Here is a 17,909-nt window from a genome sequence, read left to right on the forward strand (position 1 = left end):
CCAAAAAAAAAAAAAAAAAAAAAAAAAAAAAAGAGTGCTATTTCAAGAGGTAAAATTTTCACTTTGAGGTAACTAGTGGAAACCTTACTGTATTTTTTTTCCCAAGATGAATTTTAAATCAGTCAAATAAAAGACATTTTTGTAGGAAACAGTCTGGAACAACTATAAAATGACATGCTAGTCGTTCCTCCTCTTCTTATATCCCTTGATATCTAGCACTTTGCTAGGCACATACTAAGTAATTAACAAATCAATGCTTATTACAGTTCTGAAAAGGACTCGGAGTTCTAGTGTTCAGTTTGAAGAGGGGAAAATGATGTTTTGTAAATATCCCATGTTACAGAGAGGTGGCTCTCACTTGCTCCAGCAGCTGCCTTAGCCTATGTAACTGTGATTCCAGCTGTTTATTGTGGTCTTCCAGGATTTGCATCCTGGCTTCCAGGCGGCCTTTGTGTTGACGCAGTAGCTTGGCCTCAGCAATGAGCTCAGCATCCCGGGGACTCTGGGGAGAGGTGGGCATCATTTCAGGAGGGGACGGCAGTGGGGATAGGCCTTTATGTTCATGCTGCTGCTTGAGACGATCATATTCTGCTTGCAGATTCCTGTTCGGCATCAAAGAAGTGGAAAAGAAAAAAAAAAAGGAAAATTGAATATCATCACCAGATTTCTTATACAATGGCAGAGAGATACATCTGACCACCACCAAACACAATAGCAAGCAAAAGGGAGGCACTTAATGAATGGTTTTTATGACGACGATTTTAGTGATGCTAAAAAAACAAAATAAAATTTGAAGCGTCTGCCCGGAATATGTGAGGGGGAGATGCTTTTCAATCTTCTATACTCAAAAGCCTTATGAGTGCTATGTTTACATAATTAAGCAGCAAAGGAGTTAATCATTTTGTAAATATTTCCTAATACTGTCATGAGATTACAATTCTTATACCTCTGTCAACACTTCGCTTTGCTTAAAAAAATCATCAAATATTTTCAACAGCAACGTGCAAGAACACAGTAAGAGTGTACCCATGTACCCACCACAGCGCTTTAATAAATTTAACATTTGCCATATTTTCTTCAAATTTCTTTGAAGAAATAAAATATGACAGTTACAGCTGAAGCTTCCCCACAGATTCTCCTTACTATGATATCAGTTCCCCGCTCACCAATGCCCCCAAGGAGACAATGCCATCCTGAGTTCCACGACCATCATTACCACGAATGCATCCACAAATACTGGCTTGCTGAGATTCGGCTTTTTCGACTCTGCATAAATGGCCATTTCACGTGATTCAATCTAATAGCATTATTTTGCACGTTCTTAAACTTTATGTTTAAGAACTCTGTTGAAGCACGTACATACCATTGTAAGAGTTGCTTTCTGCCTTCAACACCGTTTTGGAGATTTATCCATGCTGATACATAATAGTTCATGAGTTTAACGGCTGTAAGGTATTATTCTGCTGCTTGAATATGCCAACAACATTCTCCTGTCAATGAACATTTAGGTTGTTTCCAACTTGTCACTATTACAAAGAGTGACGCAATGAACTTCTGTCTACCTGTCTCCTTGGATACCTGTTTAAGAGATTCTTTACAGAATATATGTAGATGTAAAATTGCTGGGTTCTAGCAACATCTTCAACATTGCTACAGATCACCAAACTGCTCTCCTAAGAGATTTTATACCTATTTACTCTCCCACCAGTAGTGAGTGAGATTTTCCATTTGGTCACATCTTCATCAAATACTTGGTGTTACCAAACATTTAAGTTTTGGTTGATGGGTATATTTTAATGAGCACATCTCTGACTACTGGTGAGGCTGAACTTTTTCTGTTTTGGCCGTACCGCGTGGCTTGTGGGATCTTAGTTCCCTGACCAGGGATCGAACCCACGTCCTTGGCAGTGAAAGCACAGAGCCCTAACCACTGGACCGCCAGGGAATTCCCCGAGGCTGAACTTGTTTTATGTTAGTTGGCTTTTCATGTTTCCTTACCCATTTCCCTACTGGGTTGTCTTTGTCTTATTCACGTTCTGGATATGTTCGAGATGCTTATCCTTTGCCAGTTATATGCACAGCAGATATTATCTCCTACACATATCTTAGCATAGCTGACCTTTACCTTTATTCTTGGCATCTTATTGTACAACAGTTTTTAATTTCAAAACACTCCTCCATGTTTCCTGCTTTTTATGTTTTAAGAAAATCTTCCTTACACCTACATTTTAAAGTTCAAAATTTTGTTTTTCACAGTTAGGACTTTACGCAGACTCTTTTATGTTTGGTGTGAACATAAAATCTAATTTTACTATCCCCACATAGATAAGTTATTAAGCCAGCCCCATTCATTGTGCAGTCCACCTTTTGTCCACTGATTTCTATGGCATTTATATAATACATCAAACATCCATAAATACACAAGTGTGCTTCTGAGCTCTCTAGTCTCTGCTGTTGGTTTATCTGTCTGTCCCTGTGCAATTCCACACTATGGCTTTAAATACATTGTCTGTCTGGTAGGCCATCTTGTTCCCACTTTGTTTTGTCTTAAAAGTTTTCTTAGACCTCTCTGATCATCCCTATGATTTTAGTGTCAAGATTTCATATTTCAGGAAAATCCTTGTTGAAATTCCGGGTTTCACTTACAATGACTGTATAGATTAAAATGGGAAGAGCTGACTCCGTGTTATTGAGTCTTCATATCCAGGAATATGGTGAAGCTCTTCAGTTATTCTAGTCTCCTTTTATGTCCATTAACAATGTCCTGGGACTTCCCTGGTGGTGCAGCGGTTAGGAGTCTGCCTGCCAATGCAGGGGGCACGGGTTCAAGCCCTGGTCCGGGAAGATCCCCCATGCCGCGGAGCAACTAAGCCCATGCACCCACCCATACTGAGCCCACGTGCCGCAACTACTGAAGCCTGCCTGCCTAGCTAGAGCCTGTGCTCCGCAACAAGAGAAGCCACCGCAATTAGAAGCCTGCACACCGCAACGAAGAGTAGCCCCCGCTCACCGCAACTAGAGAAAGCCCGTGCGCGGCAACGAAGACCCAACACAGCCAAAATTAAATAAATTTTAAAAAAAACAGGGCTTCCCCGGTGGCGCAGTGGTTGAGGGCCCACCTGCCAATGCAGGGGACGCGGGTTCGTGCCCCGGTCCGGGAAGATCCCACATGCCTCGGAGCGGCTGGGCCCGTGAGCCACGGCCGCTGAGCCTGCGCGTCCGGAGCCTGTGCCCCGCGACGGGAGAGGCCACAACAGTGAGAGGCCCGCGTACCGCAAAAACCAAACAAACAAAAACCAACAAAAACAAAGTTCTGTAACTTCCTGTGTTTTTCCTCTAGCTTTTAGGTTGAATGCTTGAATCATTTTTCTTATTTTTATGCTTTTTAATAAATACACACAGGGGTACAGATTTCCTTCTTGCTTTAGAACTGCTGAGAATACAATTCCAACGGAGGACACCTGTTATTTGATACCCAGCAAATGAGCAGAACTCTATACCTTTCTTCCAGTTACGATGAATACCGAAATGAGATGACGGATTTCTGTGGCTCACAGATGCTGTTTCATCGGGTTAGAGAATGTCCTATCCACAAATGTGGGAGATGTCTGTCTACGAGAAAAGACGTGAGAGGCAAGTGGCGGGCAGGCAGAAGAGTTTTCCCATCGTCCCTCGGGGATGGCACGTCTTCCGAAATGCCTAGTTTCAAAAATGCTGGATCTCTGCACCGAAGATGATTTTATTTCAATCCAATCTATTTTTGTTTTTGGCTTGTCTTTTGTTTAAAGCTCTACCCTGGACCTAACGTTACAAGTTTTCTAGGAATTTGTTTAAAGTCATACAGGAAAATCAATCTATGATCTTTTTCATTTACAGGAATATAGTATCCTATCTGTATTGATTGAAATCCTATCTGCTGTCAATCTTCAAGGAGAGTTATATGTGCAGTTTGTTTCATAGCCATCTGCTTTGACAAAGCAGTAATAAGAAGAAATTCATCAAAATAAGTTTACCCTCAGCCAGATTGTACACACAGGTCCTCTGGGTGTGAACCACCATAAGCAGTTGTTCACATTAATTAAATCCAATTTCTGGCCGCTTAACTGACAATCGTCGAAATGTTTCCGTGAACCTGAAGCAGCATCCAATGTTCACAAGGTTTCATTTGATAGGAATTATCTTCTATTTTTTTCCCCTTGAAGTGTTCACTAAAAGAAATCCACCTTCATTGAAATGTCCCAGTTGGTAACACCTTTTTATGTAGAATCCTATTCAAGACTTTTCTTTCTACCAGAGTGGGTCATCCACGATGCTCTTTTTGAAAACATTGTTTTTAGACATGGACTTCAGGACAGTACAACAAACGATTACTATCCTCCCTCTTACTGTTCACAAAGTTACTGACAGGAGACCACCTTTTCCAGAGACATCTTTCTCTGGGTCTAGTTTCCCACAGAGCTCTCCTTTACTGAGTTATTTCTAAGTGCCCTTGTTCAGAAACCATGGTTTAACACATACAAGACACCGCACTTCTGTTTTTTATGCTTTCCACTGAAAAACAGAAAAAGCTCATTTGAATCAGCCAGGGCTTCCCAAAGCTGAGCTGTAAAGAATACCAATTGCTCTACATAGGCCTTTCTTGCCTTCCTAGATGTTTGAAATTTCTCTCGGGAGACCATTTCCTTAAAGACCCACATCATTCTTCAGTTTTGCAAGATTCTCGGCTCTTATCGCTTCAAATGTTGCTTCTCTGCCATTTCCTCCATTCTCTCTTCTGAAACTTGTACTAGGTGTATGTTAGAGTCTTGTGGTCAATTCCCCGTCTTTCTTTGATTGCTTATTTGATATTTATCTGTTTTTCTTAGTGCTGTGTATAGTAAAGTCCTCAGCATCATCTTTGCAATTCCTTATCTTCCCTGACTGGGTCCAGCCTAGAATTTACCCTGTCTATTGAGTTCAGTAGCTTCAATGATGATAGTTTTTAATTTCCAAAGATGTCTTTTCCAGATCCATCTGTACTTCATCAATTTCTGTTTTTTAATTTATTTTAATAAACGGTATTTCCTTATTTATGTCTTTCATAAATGGTATTTCCTTATTTATGTCTTTGAGCATACTTACAATCTTTGTTGGACTGTTTTATTTTCGTCTAGGCTTCATTCATCATCTGATGGCCAGTTTGCGGGGGCTATCTCAAGTCTGCGTGTGTTTTGGATTTTGGTTTGGAGACATTTTGAAAGGGACAGGGTGCGTTTTCTGCTATATTTCGTGTTTGAGTGTTCTCCATTCTATTTCTCTCTCCTTCTGAACTGACTGTTCTCTGTCAGGTGGTTTTATGGCTGTTTCCACTCAGGCAGCAGGGTCTCAGGGCCTCTAGTCTAGGGCTAGATCTTATATCGGTAGTTTGAAGCTCCTACATTGAGCGCTATGAATGCAGTTATTGCTAATTTCATCACCAGGCAGCATGGTTCAGGTCCTGGCTTCAAGGCTGTGATGCTCCCCTTTCTCGACCATACTTCTCACTTCTTCCCTAGGTTCTATGCATTAGGTCCATGGCTACATACATATAAGCTGCAGTCCCCTGCTGCAGTCCAAATGGTTCTCTTTTTCATTTTCCTTTCAAATATAAGTGAGTATGTGTCTGTCTCTCTCCAGGTGTGTTTTGGCAGGACCCTGATTTCAAATCTGGCTCTGAGCCCTGACCTGGTGAGGAGAATTTTAATTCCTGTTATTCCAACAGGAGTTTGAAAGTCCACTGACCAGCGTGTGAGCCCCACACACTGCTCACCACGTCCTGCACTCCCCCTCTCCCCAACTCCCCATTTCTGGTCCACAGAAATGTTCATCTTGTTTTCAAGCCCAACTATGGCTTTTAAATTTTTTTCACTCCATATATTACCTACCACTGCACAAATGGTAGGAGAAGAAGATGCCTTAAAGCAAAAGCTAACCTTATCTTAATCAGAAGCCTACCAGGACATGTTGATTTTGTAAATGTACGGTCAAGGTTCCCACAGTACTCGTTCAAATCTAAATTTACCAGAACAGGGTTCAGTGAACCAAACAAGTGACCTCCCCTAAACAAATATGTGGCATACATAAAACTTCTATTGAGCTCAATAACAAACTTATTTATTTTGAGGGAATAGTTTTTTTCCTGAAGCTCTGAGGCAGGACAAGCTGTCATGCCAAAGGTTTGAAAAGCCAGAAATAGCACCCGAAATAGCTCAAAAGGAGGTATCTTGGCCAGAAACCAAGTAAAATACAAAGTTCTTTGACTTGAGTCTAAGTTCTCTTTTACAGGTATTTATAAATTTTGATGAAGATTACCAAGAAAAACTGATGTGCAAAGAGCTGAATTAGGGCTTCCCTGGTGACACAGTGGTTAAGAATCTGCCTGCCACTGCAGGGGACACAGGTTTGAGCCCTGGTCCGGGAAGATCCCACATGCCGCAGAGCAACTAAACCCGTGCGCCACAACTACTGAGCCTGCGCGCCACAGCTACTGAGCCCGGGTGCTGCAACTACTGAAGCCCATGCACCTAGAGCCTGTGCTCCGCAACAAGAGAAGCCACCGCAATAAGAAGCCTGCGCACCGCAACGAAGAGTAGCCCCCGCTCACCGCAACTAGAGAAAGCCCGCGCGCAGCAACGAAGACCCAACGCAGCCAAAAATAAATGAAAATAAAATTAATTTTTAAAAAAGCTTTAAAAAAAGAGTTGAATTAGAGATAACTTTTACTAAACATTTCCTAATAAATGTGGTCATGGTTACAGAGCAGTGTTAGGGGCTGGGAAATGAAGCCAGTTAGCCCTGATGAACTAAGTCATTTTCTTAAATTTAAAAACTTCTATGCCAGTATCTTTTAAAGTACATCGTAATGCTGGATATTTTTAGACGCAGTATTTATAAAGCACATAGGGGATATCATGCCCATAAAAGATCAGTGAGATACCACTGTTCCAGGGTGAGTCATTTTAAACCTCAACCACAAGTATATAACCTGCTCATTTTAACAGTTGGCTGTCAATTTATATGTTTGTTACAGATATATATTTTGCTTTTCTTGAAGTTATACATGTACGTTTCACCCCTATTGATTCTCTAATTGTTAGACGGTATTTGTGGAGTCATTTCAACGTAGATGAATATATGTCAGGCATCAGACAATGACTCCACAGAGAATCTGTTTAGGTTCTTGATTATCTTGTAAATTATATTTCTCTGGTAGCTCCCTAAAGAACACGAATTCAAATTCACTTCACATGGTTTCTGTCACCACAATTTCTTCCTGCAGCCAGTCTTGCTAAAAAAAAAAAAAAAACCAAAAAAGTCTCCCATCCATTATTAATTTCTTACTCTCCACAGAGCTTAAAAAAATCCCTCCATTCTACAACTATGTAGCTGTATCTGATTAATTTTATGTCATCATGTGTATAAATGTGGTTGTCCAAATACAAAGTTACATTAAAAATTTTTTCCTAACTAGCTAATGGATATAAGAAACAAATCAAAAAAAAAAAAAGAGAGAGAGAGAAATCAAATTGGCCTTACCTCTACCTGCTGAAAACATGAAAGCACCTGGTCCCTCTAGCAATCAGAACAAGCTACATGCTAGTTATAATACAGAACATTACAACAATCTTTGTGTAAGTTCTATTAATTTACTGATGTCAACCAAGTGTTTTCAATGTAGGTCATGTACTCTTTAAATGGAACTTCCGTACTGTGTGTAATTATATCATTGAAGACCACTTTCCAGTGATCACTGTCTTAACAAGTCTTATACATTAAACTGTATATCTATCAAAGCATGAGCACACACAGGATCCGTTTCATAAAGTGGGAACAACTACAAAGGTCTGCATCTAAAAAGATTAGGCCCAGAGAAATCTAGCTTTACCCTCATACAGTGTTAAAAGCAGCTAAATCATATCCACCAATCTGGATTCAGGCAAATGTAGTAAATCACACAGAACTATTACAGCAACTATAAATCTAGCAAATTAGCAGTTTCTAAAAAAAAAAAAGGGAAAGACAAATTTCGCAGGCGTGAGGTATTTTAAAAACTGGAAATTGCACAGAGCCTTTTTCAATTATAATTAAAATATTTAAAGCTATACTGTAAAATTTTATCAAACACAAAGTCAAAAATACCCCTAAACTAGATGGAAAGAGACATTAATATGCCTTGGCACTACCAGTGTTAATTATGGAGCCGCTCACAGGGTGGGAAGTAAAAATATGCATATTTTAGGTCTGCCTTAAGCAAAACAGTAAAAATGGCAGGAACCCCCCCCCCCCCGCTCTTGTTTCTAATCCTCTTCTCTTAACATTGTCCCCTTGTAACGCATGTAGAGCTCTTAAATTCCAACCCCTTTCCTACTGAATAAACCTTACTGGGATTTTATAATAATGTACCATTTCTTCCAGTGGTATCTGCATTTAAAAGCGATGCTGAAGCAGGACTTCCCTGGTGGCGCAGTGATTGAGAATCTGCCTGCCAATGCAGGGGACACAGGTTCGATCCCGGTCCGGAAAGATTCCACATGCGGCGGAGCAACTAAGCCATTGCGCCACAACTACTGAGCCTGTGTGCCACAACTACTGAAGCCCGCGTGCCTACAGCCAGTGCTCCACAGCAAGAGAAACCACTGCAACGAAGAGTAGCCCCCGCTCGCCGCAACTAGAGAAAGCCCACACGCAGCAACAAAGACCCAAGGCAGCCAAAAAAATAATTACCTTTACTTATAAAAAGCGATGTTGAAGCAAGTGAAGAAAAATACGAGAAGTTTTTTTGGACACATTGCCTTTTTGGTGCCTTTTATCACCCATGGCTGAGGTGGGAATTGGAACAGGGTTTGAGAGCACGTTTCTGGAGTTAGAAAGACCTTGATTCACAGCCAGGCTCTGCCAGCTGCTGAGGCTGGGCAACTGACCTAAGCACTCACCCCACCAGGAGGTTCAGCGAGCCAGTGCGGTCTACATTCCCTAGGTACAACTTTGTGAGAACCAGACCCAGCCCAATCTAAGTGTTCATAATTATTATGACTTCTTTCTCTATATTGTGTACTCTTTGGATTTGGAACCTCAGGTGTGCTGGAAGCTTCTTACCAAAGGAAAGCACTTACATTGTCTGAAATAAAAGCAATCTAATAACACCCACTGAACTTGGCAGAATATATATATAGAGAGAGAGAGACAGCGAGAGAGAGAGAGAGAGAGAGAGAGAGAGAGAGAGAGAGAGGGAGAGAGAGAAAGAGAAAGAGAGGGAGAAAGGGAGAGCGTGAGCGCTTAGAAACTGATTCACCATTTGCGCTCTTTAATTCTTGCCCCCCCTCCCCAGTCATGATTGTAGCTACCCCAGAATCTGGGAATTGTTGTATATTTTCCATCATGTGTGCTATAGTAAAGTGTATCACAGCTGAGCATCTGGGCTAAATGAAATCACTGAGCTAAGATCACTAGCATGAGATTTCCTTAGATTCCACCAAATCTGCTGGGCATGTGACAGAATGATAAAATTCTGTCCACAGATTACTGCTGTAATACACTGTTCAGACCAAGTCTACAGGGTTAATGTACTTACATATACTCTATTCTCAGGATTTGCCCTTGACATAGTGATCTATATCTTGCTTGAGCTCCATGAGACAGAACCTGACAGTACTAATGGCCTTTAGTTTTTTTTTTTTAATCTTCAACGAGTGAGATATTTTTTCACAAATTCCTGATCAAGGACTAACACAGTATTGTCCAAGAGTAAATGTATTAATCAAAAGTTCAACACAAGAAGAGAAGAATTCATTCAAAAAAATCCTGTTATACCTGGAAAGAAAGCAGACAGACAAAACCCAAGACAAATATGACCGTGACTAGTCTTAACCATACACAAAGCACACTAGGAGTGGAAAGGTTTTAGAAGTGAGGAAGTCTAGTCTCCAGGAATAGTACCATTGGGAAAAGTGTGTTTCAATTTTCAGACAAATACAGTAAAATATTAAACTTTCATTGTTTGTGGTCAGCAAAATGCTGTAACGGTCTCTAGGAGAAGCATAATTTTAGGCTTTGTGTGTCCTGGCTTGAATCCCTCACGAGTAGTTAAGACTTGGCCTTAAATTCTCCCAGTAAGTTTATCTTGATGGCCTATTTTTCACTTCCTGGCATGCCCTGCTATATACTCTTGCCATATTTGATCCTACGGTCTCCTCTATTACAATGACAGAAACTAAAGGATCATTTCTTTAAAGTAAGTCCCAGTACTCATGCACAAATGTTCACGGCAGAATTATCCGTAACAGCCATTAAGTGGAAGCAACTCAAATGTCCATCGACTGCCACATGAATGTTTTAAAATGTGGTATTTCTATGCGATAGAGTATCATTCAGCAATAAAGAACGAAGTACTAATACATGCCACAACATAGGTGTGTTCCTTTAAAATATTAGGCTACGTGAAAGAAGCCACTTACCAAAGACCATGTATTGTGTTACTCCATTTATATGAAATGTCCAGAAGAAGCAAATCCATATAAAACAAAGAAGATTAGTGACCGTCTAGGGCTGGGGTGCGGTTGTTTGGAAGAAATGGAGAGTGACTGAAAATGGGTATGGGGTTTCTTTTTGGGGTGAGGAAATTGTTCTAAAATTGCTTATGTGACGATGGTTGCACAGCTCTGTGAATACACTAATGACCAGTGACATAGACACTTCAAATGCGTTAATTTTATGGTATGTGAATTATATCTTGATAAAGCTCTTATAAAAAATACATTCTAGGGCTTCCCTGGTGGTGCAGTGGTTGAGAGTCCGCCTGCTGATGCAGGGGACACGGGTTCGTGCCCCGGTCCGGGAAGATCCCGCATGCAGCAGAGCGGCTGGGCCTGTGAGCCATGGCCGCTGAGCCTGCGCTCCGCAACGGGAGAGGCCACAACAGTGAGAGGCCTGCGTACCGCAAAAAAAAAAAAAAAAAAAAAAAAGGTTCTAAATTCAAAATATTATTTCTCACAGCAAAAAAGATTATTTCCCCAATGAAGTCAATAATTTTCTAATGCTCTCTCCTACTATGGAGGAATCAAGTTTAACCGTGTCCATAAGAGAAAGACGCTGTGTACATGCCTGCAGAATTTTGTATGCAGACACTTCTCAGTATTTTCAGACAATGAATTTAAAAGAGAGCCCCAAAATAAGCCCAGGAAATGTTCAAGTCTGGGTTAACCTAAACAACTTCAGTGTTTTCAGTCCAGTGGAAAATGATATAAAAGACAACCCACAGAGTGGGAGAAAATATTTTCAAACAAAGCGACCAACAAGGGATTAATCTCCAAAATATACAAACAGCTCATGCAGCTCTATGTCAAAAAACCAAACAACCCAATCAAAAAATGGGCAGAAGTTCTAAACAGACATTTCTCCAAAGAAGACATACAGATGGCCAAAAAGCACATGAAAAGATGCTGAACATCACTAATTATCAGAGAAATGCAAATCAAAACTACAATGAGGTACTGCCTCACACCAGTCATAATGGCCATCATTAAAAACTCCATAAACAATAAATGCTGGAGAGGGTGTGGAGAAAAGGGAACCCTTCTACATTGGTGGTGGGAATGTTACTTGGTGCAGCCATTATGGAGAACAGCATGGAGGTTCCTCATAAAACTAAAAATAGAACTACCATATGATCCAGCCATCCCTCTCCTGGGCATATATCCAGAGAAAACCATACTTCAAAAAGATACATGCACCCCAATGTTCATAGCAGCACTGTTTACAATAGCCAAGACATGGAAGCAACCTAAATGTACATCGACGGATGAATGGATAAAAAAAGACGTGGGATGAAGACAGGAATAAAGACACAGACCTACTAGAGAATGGACTGGAGGATATGGGGAGGGGGGAAGGGTGAGCTGTGACAAAGCGAGAGAGAGGCATGGACATATATACACTACCAAACGTAAAACAGATAGCTAGTGGGAAGCAGCCGCATAGCACAGGGAGATCAGCTCCGTGCTTTGTGTCCACCTAGAGGGGTGGGGTAGGGAGGGTGGGAGGGAGACGCAAGAGGGAAGAGATATGGGAACATATGTATAACTGATTCACTTTGTTACAAAGCAGAAACTAACACATCATTGTAAAGCAATTATACTCCAATAAAGATGTAAAAAAAAAAGATGTGGTACTTACATACAATGCAATATTACTCAGCCATAGAAAGGAATGAAATTGGGTCATTTGTAGAGACATGGATGGACCTAGAGTCTGTCATGCAGAGTGAAGCAAGTCGGACAAAGAAAGACAAATACCATATGATATCGCTTATATATGGAATCTGAAATAAATGATACAAATGAACTTACTGACAAAACAGAAATAGAGTCACAGATGTAGAAAAACCAGCCAAGAGATCTGGCAGGGAACAAGAAAACTCCAAAGGACATTTATCCATTAATTGAATCAACATGTAAAGCCTACACCAGCACTACAGAGAGAAACATATGCGAGACACAGTCCCTTACCCTTCAAGAGCTCACCTTCTAGTGTGTGGGATATTGTTTAGTTCCATGGTGACAAACCTTACACTAATGCAAAAGGACTGGGAATTATGCTCATTGTTTAAGCTAAGAATATAGGTTATTTCTATCTTTGAAAGAATCACTTTGATTTACTAGGAAATTACAGGAAAAGGATCATACGGGTTTACTTATAAATTGTAGATAGCAGATGGAGTGGTACCAAAAGGTAACCCAGAATTTGGAGATACAGAAAGAGGTCAACTTTAATTATCCACATAGCAGGAAAATAAAAAAGGGTTTGGTCATCTGCAGAAGTCATCCATTTACATAAGTAATACAAACCAGGAAACCATTTCTATCTGGGCATAGCCAGTTACAACCAAGTACACCAGGAGGTCCTTGGTCTTCTTTCCACACGTGTTCTCTTCCTAAGAGGACCCTGTCCTCTCGCTAGGCTTCCACCTCCTCTACACCCATGACCCAACCTCCCCAACCCATTACTCCTCAGTCCAGGCTTCTCTTCCAGACTCCAGACCTGTCTTTTCAACAGTCTCCTGGATGTTTCCATTAGCCATGGGTTCTGTGAACTTAAACTTGCTAAGTACCAAGCCACACAAGGTTGATAGACTCATCACTGATCCTTCCTCTAACATTTCAGTGCCAGAAAAGGAATCAGCTTCCTCAAGTAGCATTACACAGGACCATACGCTAGCTACACATCTTCAAAATGTATACCTTAATCTGTCATTGAGATGACTGTTACACCTGCATTCCTGCTAATACCGTCCCAGGTGTTTGGTAATACACTTTTATATCACAACCCAGGAGAGGCCTCAAGTAACAACTGGCCTTCGCATCTAACAACTTACGCAGCGAAATCCAACAGTAATTGTTATAGAAGCAAAAGTTCCTGTGTTTGGTAGACATCCATCGAAATTCAATCAGTTAACAACAATTAAGAGCTCCATATAGCAAATTAATTTTGTCAAGTTATTGGTGGAAATGCTTTTTTGTGGTTTCATGGGAAAGCCAGGTCACTCACGGTGGGATGTTCCACAAAAAGACCTCATAGAATTAGCTCTTCTTACAGGAGATGATTTAATACCTATCTTTGACTTTTCCAGACTAAATCATTTTGGTCTCTCGGGTTGTAGGGCTTTACTACTGGAGAAAATCAGAAGTTACTTTTGTGAGAAAAATCCAGGTTTCATTTTCAGAGACATTAGTACAGACTTGTATTTCTTACCAAAGTGAGTTCCACAGAACAGTACAACTGGGCTGAGGTCAAGTATGTGTAACCAACACTGGGTTAAACAAAGCTAATCACGTTTCTTTACTTCTGGACTCTTCAATGCAAACGCAAATTAATCAACACTTTCCAGTACGGGCACTTCCAAAGTTTATCTGTCCTTAGAATCAGTCTTTTTAGAGTATCTCAGAGGTATGTTATAGAACACATTTTGGGCAACAGTGACCTTTATCCATGGAGAACTGTCATCATTTCTTTGGTCTTTAATGGCAAGCTTTCCACAATTATCAAAGGCTACTAGAAGCAGCCACATAAAATTTCCTTCAGTCTTTGTTATAAAAATATTGATAAGGAGACTAGCCAGTAATCACACCAAGCATTAACACTGTCTAAGAGTCCAGGAATGCCTGAGTTTGAATCCAGGCCCTATTCCTTGCTAGCCGTGTGGCGTGTCCTTCATACCCTGTGTCATGGAGTCTTTATTTGGGAAACAGCCTCTCGTTCATAGGGTTGTTGTGGGGATTGAATAGGATCTTACATATACTCAGAACAGGTTTGGTCCACAGCAAGCACTCAAATGACAGCTATTTGTTTTTGCTGTTACTGTTATTTAGAACCAGGAAAACTACGCTGTTTCCTTAGAAAGTTTCACGCTTCTTTCATCCAATATTGAGAGATAGACAAATCATTGTTTCCTCTTATTCCCCCTGCCTGCAGGGAACCTCAAACTAAATTTGAAGCTCAATTATATCAGCTAAGTTAATCCCCACTATGTTCATTGATTTACTATTTCTACTACAGGAATCTTACTGCTATGTTTTTCTTTTTAATCCTTTTTGGAAAGTGAATACATAAAATCAATATAGGAAATTTCCACTTGAATCTCCTTGGGCAAACAGAACTCAGCATGCGCAATACATAGTTCTTTCTCTCTATCCATTGACCTTGGCCAATCAGTAGCTTTTCTTGTGTGTGCTATGTTGTTATTGATATTGTTTTCTTAATGACCATTTCCCAGTTCCCTGATAAAAAATTTCATACCACCCAATTCCTTCCTCTCCCATCTGCTCTGGCCTCATTCATCCAGCGACTTCCCATTTCTCTATCACTTCTTCACTTGCCTAAGAGATCCTTAGTTAAGAACCTGGCCATATTTCAATGAACTGTTGCACTATCCTTCTACCAATCTCCATGGCTTTAGCTCCCTGCTTACAATTATTTTGCTAAATCTTCTCCTCCTCACAAAGCCTTCACTGTTCAACTGCTTATAGGATACAGTCCAAACTCCTTTGTCTGACATGTAAAGCCCTTTAAACAGTGGTCTCCACCTACCATTTCACTACTCTCTCGTTCTCTTCATCCTGTGCTCTGGCCACACATAACTCACTGCCCCAACAGTCTGCAAGGCTCAATCTTACACCCTCTCTCAGCCTGGAAAACTGCTATTCAGCCTTTATGTTCACCTCCCTTTGTGAAAGTCTCCCCAATCCCTCCAACAGAATTAGTCATTCACCTCCGTGCCCTCAGAGCACTTGTAACACTGGGTTATAACTGTTTATATTTGAATGTCTTTTTATTAAAGTTTGAGCCCCATGAGGGTAAGAACCAAGGCTTATTCCTCTTTGTAGTCCTGTTTGAAAAACACATTAAGCATTCACTAACTAGCTGTTGAATTGAATGGAATGATAGCCTCAGGCCTGGAAAGTAACTAAAGAAAGTTAAGACTACAGTCAGTTCTACTGTAGCAGGATGGTCTGGTAACAAAAGCCAAAAGAAGGATGAGGGTCTTCGTGGAGGATCTAAAAAGGGAAATTGGATTGTAAGAACTTCAGCTTTTATCCTGCTTGCTCTAGGAAGATGGCAGCTGTACCAATAGCTTGTGAATACTGTTATCACCAGAGGGGTACTTCAGTTTTTCTGTGGGATGAAGCAGTCCTCATGACTATCCAATTTCCTATGCCAAGATCTAAACTCACCAGACGAGTTTCTGTTATGATTTCCAAGACATCTAAGACAGAGGACCCTAAAATCGAGTGATAACTCCAGTCTTTAAAAAACATATTCCCCATTTAAATAGATTGAGTATTTGCACTTAAAACTTCATGATGTTGTCCATCAACAGATGAATGGATAAAGAAGATGTGGTGTGTGTGTGTGTGTGTATACACACACACGTGTGTATATATACATACACACACACACACACACACACAGAGAATGGAATAACGCAGCCATAAAAATGAATGAACTAATGCCATCTGCAGCAACATGGATGAACGTAGAGATTATCATACTAAATGAAGTCAGAGAAAGACAAATATTATATATCTCATATGTGGAATTTAAGAAAGAGTACAAATGAACTTATTTACAGAACAGAAACAGACTCACGTAGAAAACAAACTTATGGTTACCAAAGGGGAGGGGGGAGGTATAAATTAGGAGTACGGGATTAACAGATACACACTACCATATACAGAATAAACAACAAGGATTTACTGTATAGCACAGGGAACTATTTTCAATAATGGAAAAGAATTGAAAAAAATATATACACATACATATATATCCAAATCACTGTGCTGTACATCTGAAACACAATCTTGTAAATCAACTATACTTCAATTAAAAAAAAAAGATTATACGTGGCTACCTGTATTCCAAGTTAAATTTTGTTTGTGTGTTTACAGAGAATTCATAATATGAATATTCAAACTGTCTCTACTGTGAAAAATAAAATTTTCTTCTAAAAAAGAAAACCTCATGCTGCTCCCCGAAGAGGTTTAAGGCAACGTTAATACATTTAGTTTAACAAGACAGTTAAAAAGAGGGAGAACTCGGGTCATCCGTCCACAAGCTTCGATTAACTCAGGATACACTGAAGGAAATGCAGTTATTGGGTGGCTTAGTTAGAAACTGAGCCTGGGAATCATGGTGACCCCGCCCCATGTAACTGTCGTCCCTGCCTGCCTAGAGCGGGGGCGGTTGACTCCTGCACACCTTATTAAATGCAGTGGGTATGCCCTTCAGCTTCTCTTCATACGGCAGCTTCTCTGGCCATGAAAGACCTTGTCGGTTTGATTTATATGAGAAAAGTAGCTCCCTTTCTCTAAAAAGGCTCTGCAGCCCTGTGTTTTGGGGGCTCGTACTGCCAAGTGGCATGAGGGCCCAGATTCATTAACTTTCTCATACACTACTCTTTTCCCCCCAGTTCAACTTAAAAAAATGTGTAGACCAGCTATGAGAATCAGTCTCTACTGATTCCCAATGATGTGTACTGGACAGTTAACATTCACTGTTATCTTCCCCACCCCCATTCCTTACCCCGGCTTCGTCACCTACAACATGATTTTCAGAGGTTCAAAACCATGCCCTTCTCCTGTTCAAAACCATGCCTCCTCCTGTGTCCTTGTGCCCCTCTCCCTCTTGCCTCCTCTGGGAAAATGCTATCATTCCCAAGCTCTCTTCCCCTCTTCTTCTGGGATATTCCTCCAGCGTGTGTAATTAGGGATCTTTAAGTAGAACGAAAAGACCAGAGTGAACACTATATGGTACTGTGTGAAATAATCCCAACAACCACAAAAATATTTGCGTATGTAGAGAATATCTTTGAAAGATTACACGAGAAAGAAGTAAAGCGGGCAGCCCCCAGCGCTGGGAGCACGACAGCCAGGGGAAAAGGTTGGAGAAAGACTCACTATCTTTATATGCCTTTTAAACCCTTTGGATTTCATATAATGTGCATGGATTACCTATTAAACAATAAAGGGACTTTTATAAACATTTTAATGTTTACATCTTCTAGAGTTTTACCAAGCCCATTGTTCCCCTTCTGCCACGTGCTCCCTGGGTAGATAAATTGACTCTCAGTTTCGACTACCGGTTATGAGCTGGGGACTCACGGATCTGTTATCTCTGGCCCACACCCCTCCTTCCAGCTTCAAAGTTCCATTTCCCACCGTCAGACATTTGTCCGTGAGTATGCCACCAGAACCTCAAACTCAACGTCTCCTGCACCCCATTCACCATCTTCCAGCTACCTGACCTTGAGGAAGGCCCTCTGTAAATCCTGCTGAATTGAAGGACGACCCTGCTGCTGCTCTTCCTGAGTTGTCAGTCCCAGCTGCCAACAACCGTGGTCT

General features: G+C 40.8%; 1 protein-coding gene across 8 annotated transcripts in view; it reads right to left on the minus strand.

Annotated features, from left to right (window-relative positions):
* The window catches only part of DMD (dystrophin), a 2,234,319-nt gene that overhangs the window by 36,168 nt on the left and 2,180,242 nt on the right, over positions 1-17,909 (minus strand). For all 8 annotated transcript variants that reach the window (XM_027096086.1, XM_027096084.1, XM_027096085.1 and 5 more), the window contains one exon: positions 359-602. In XM_027096086.1, the coding sequence (XP_026951887.1) occupies positions 359-602 (244 nt within the window). The remainder of the gene's footprint in view (positions 1-358; positions 603-17,909) is intronic.

Source organism: Aethalodelphis obliquidens, unplaced genomic scaffold (genome assembly GCF_003676395.1).
Source record: "Aethalodelphis obliquidens isolate GAN/ISIS:26980383/991018 unplaced genomic scaffold, ASM367639v1 scaffold98, whole genome shotgun sequence".
Classification (NCBI taxonomy): Eukaryota; Metazoa; Chordata; class Mammalia; order Artiodactyla; family Delphinidae; genus Aethalodelphis; species Aethalodelphis obliquidens.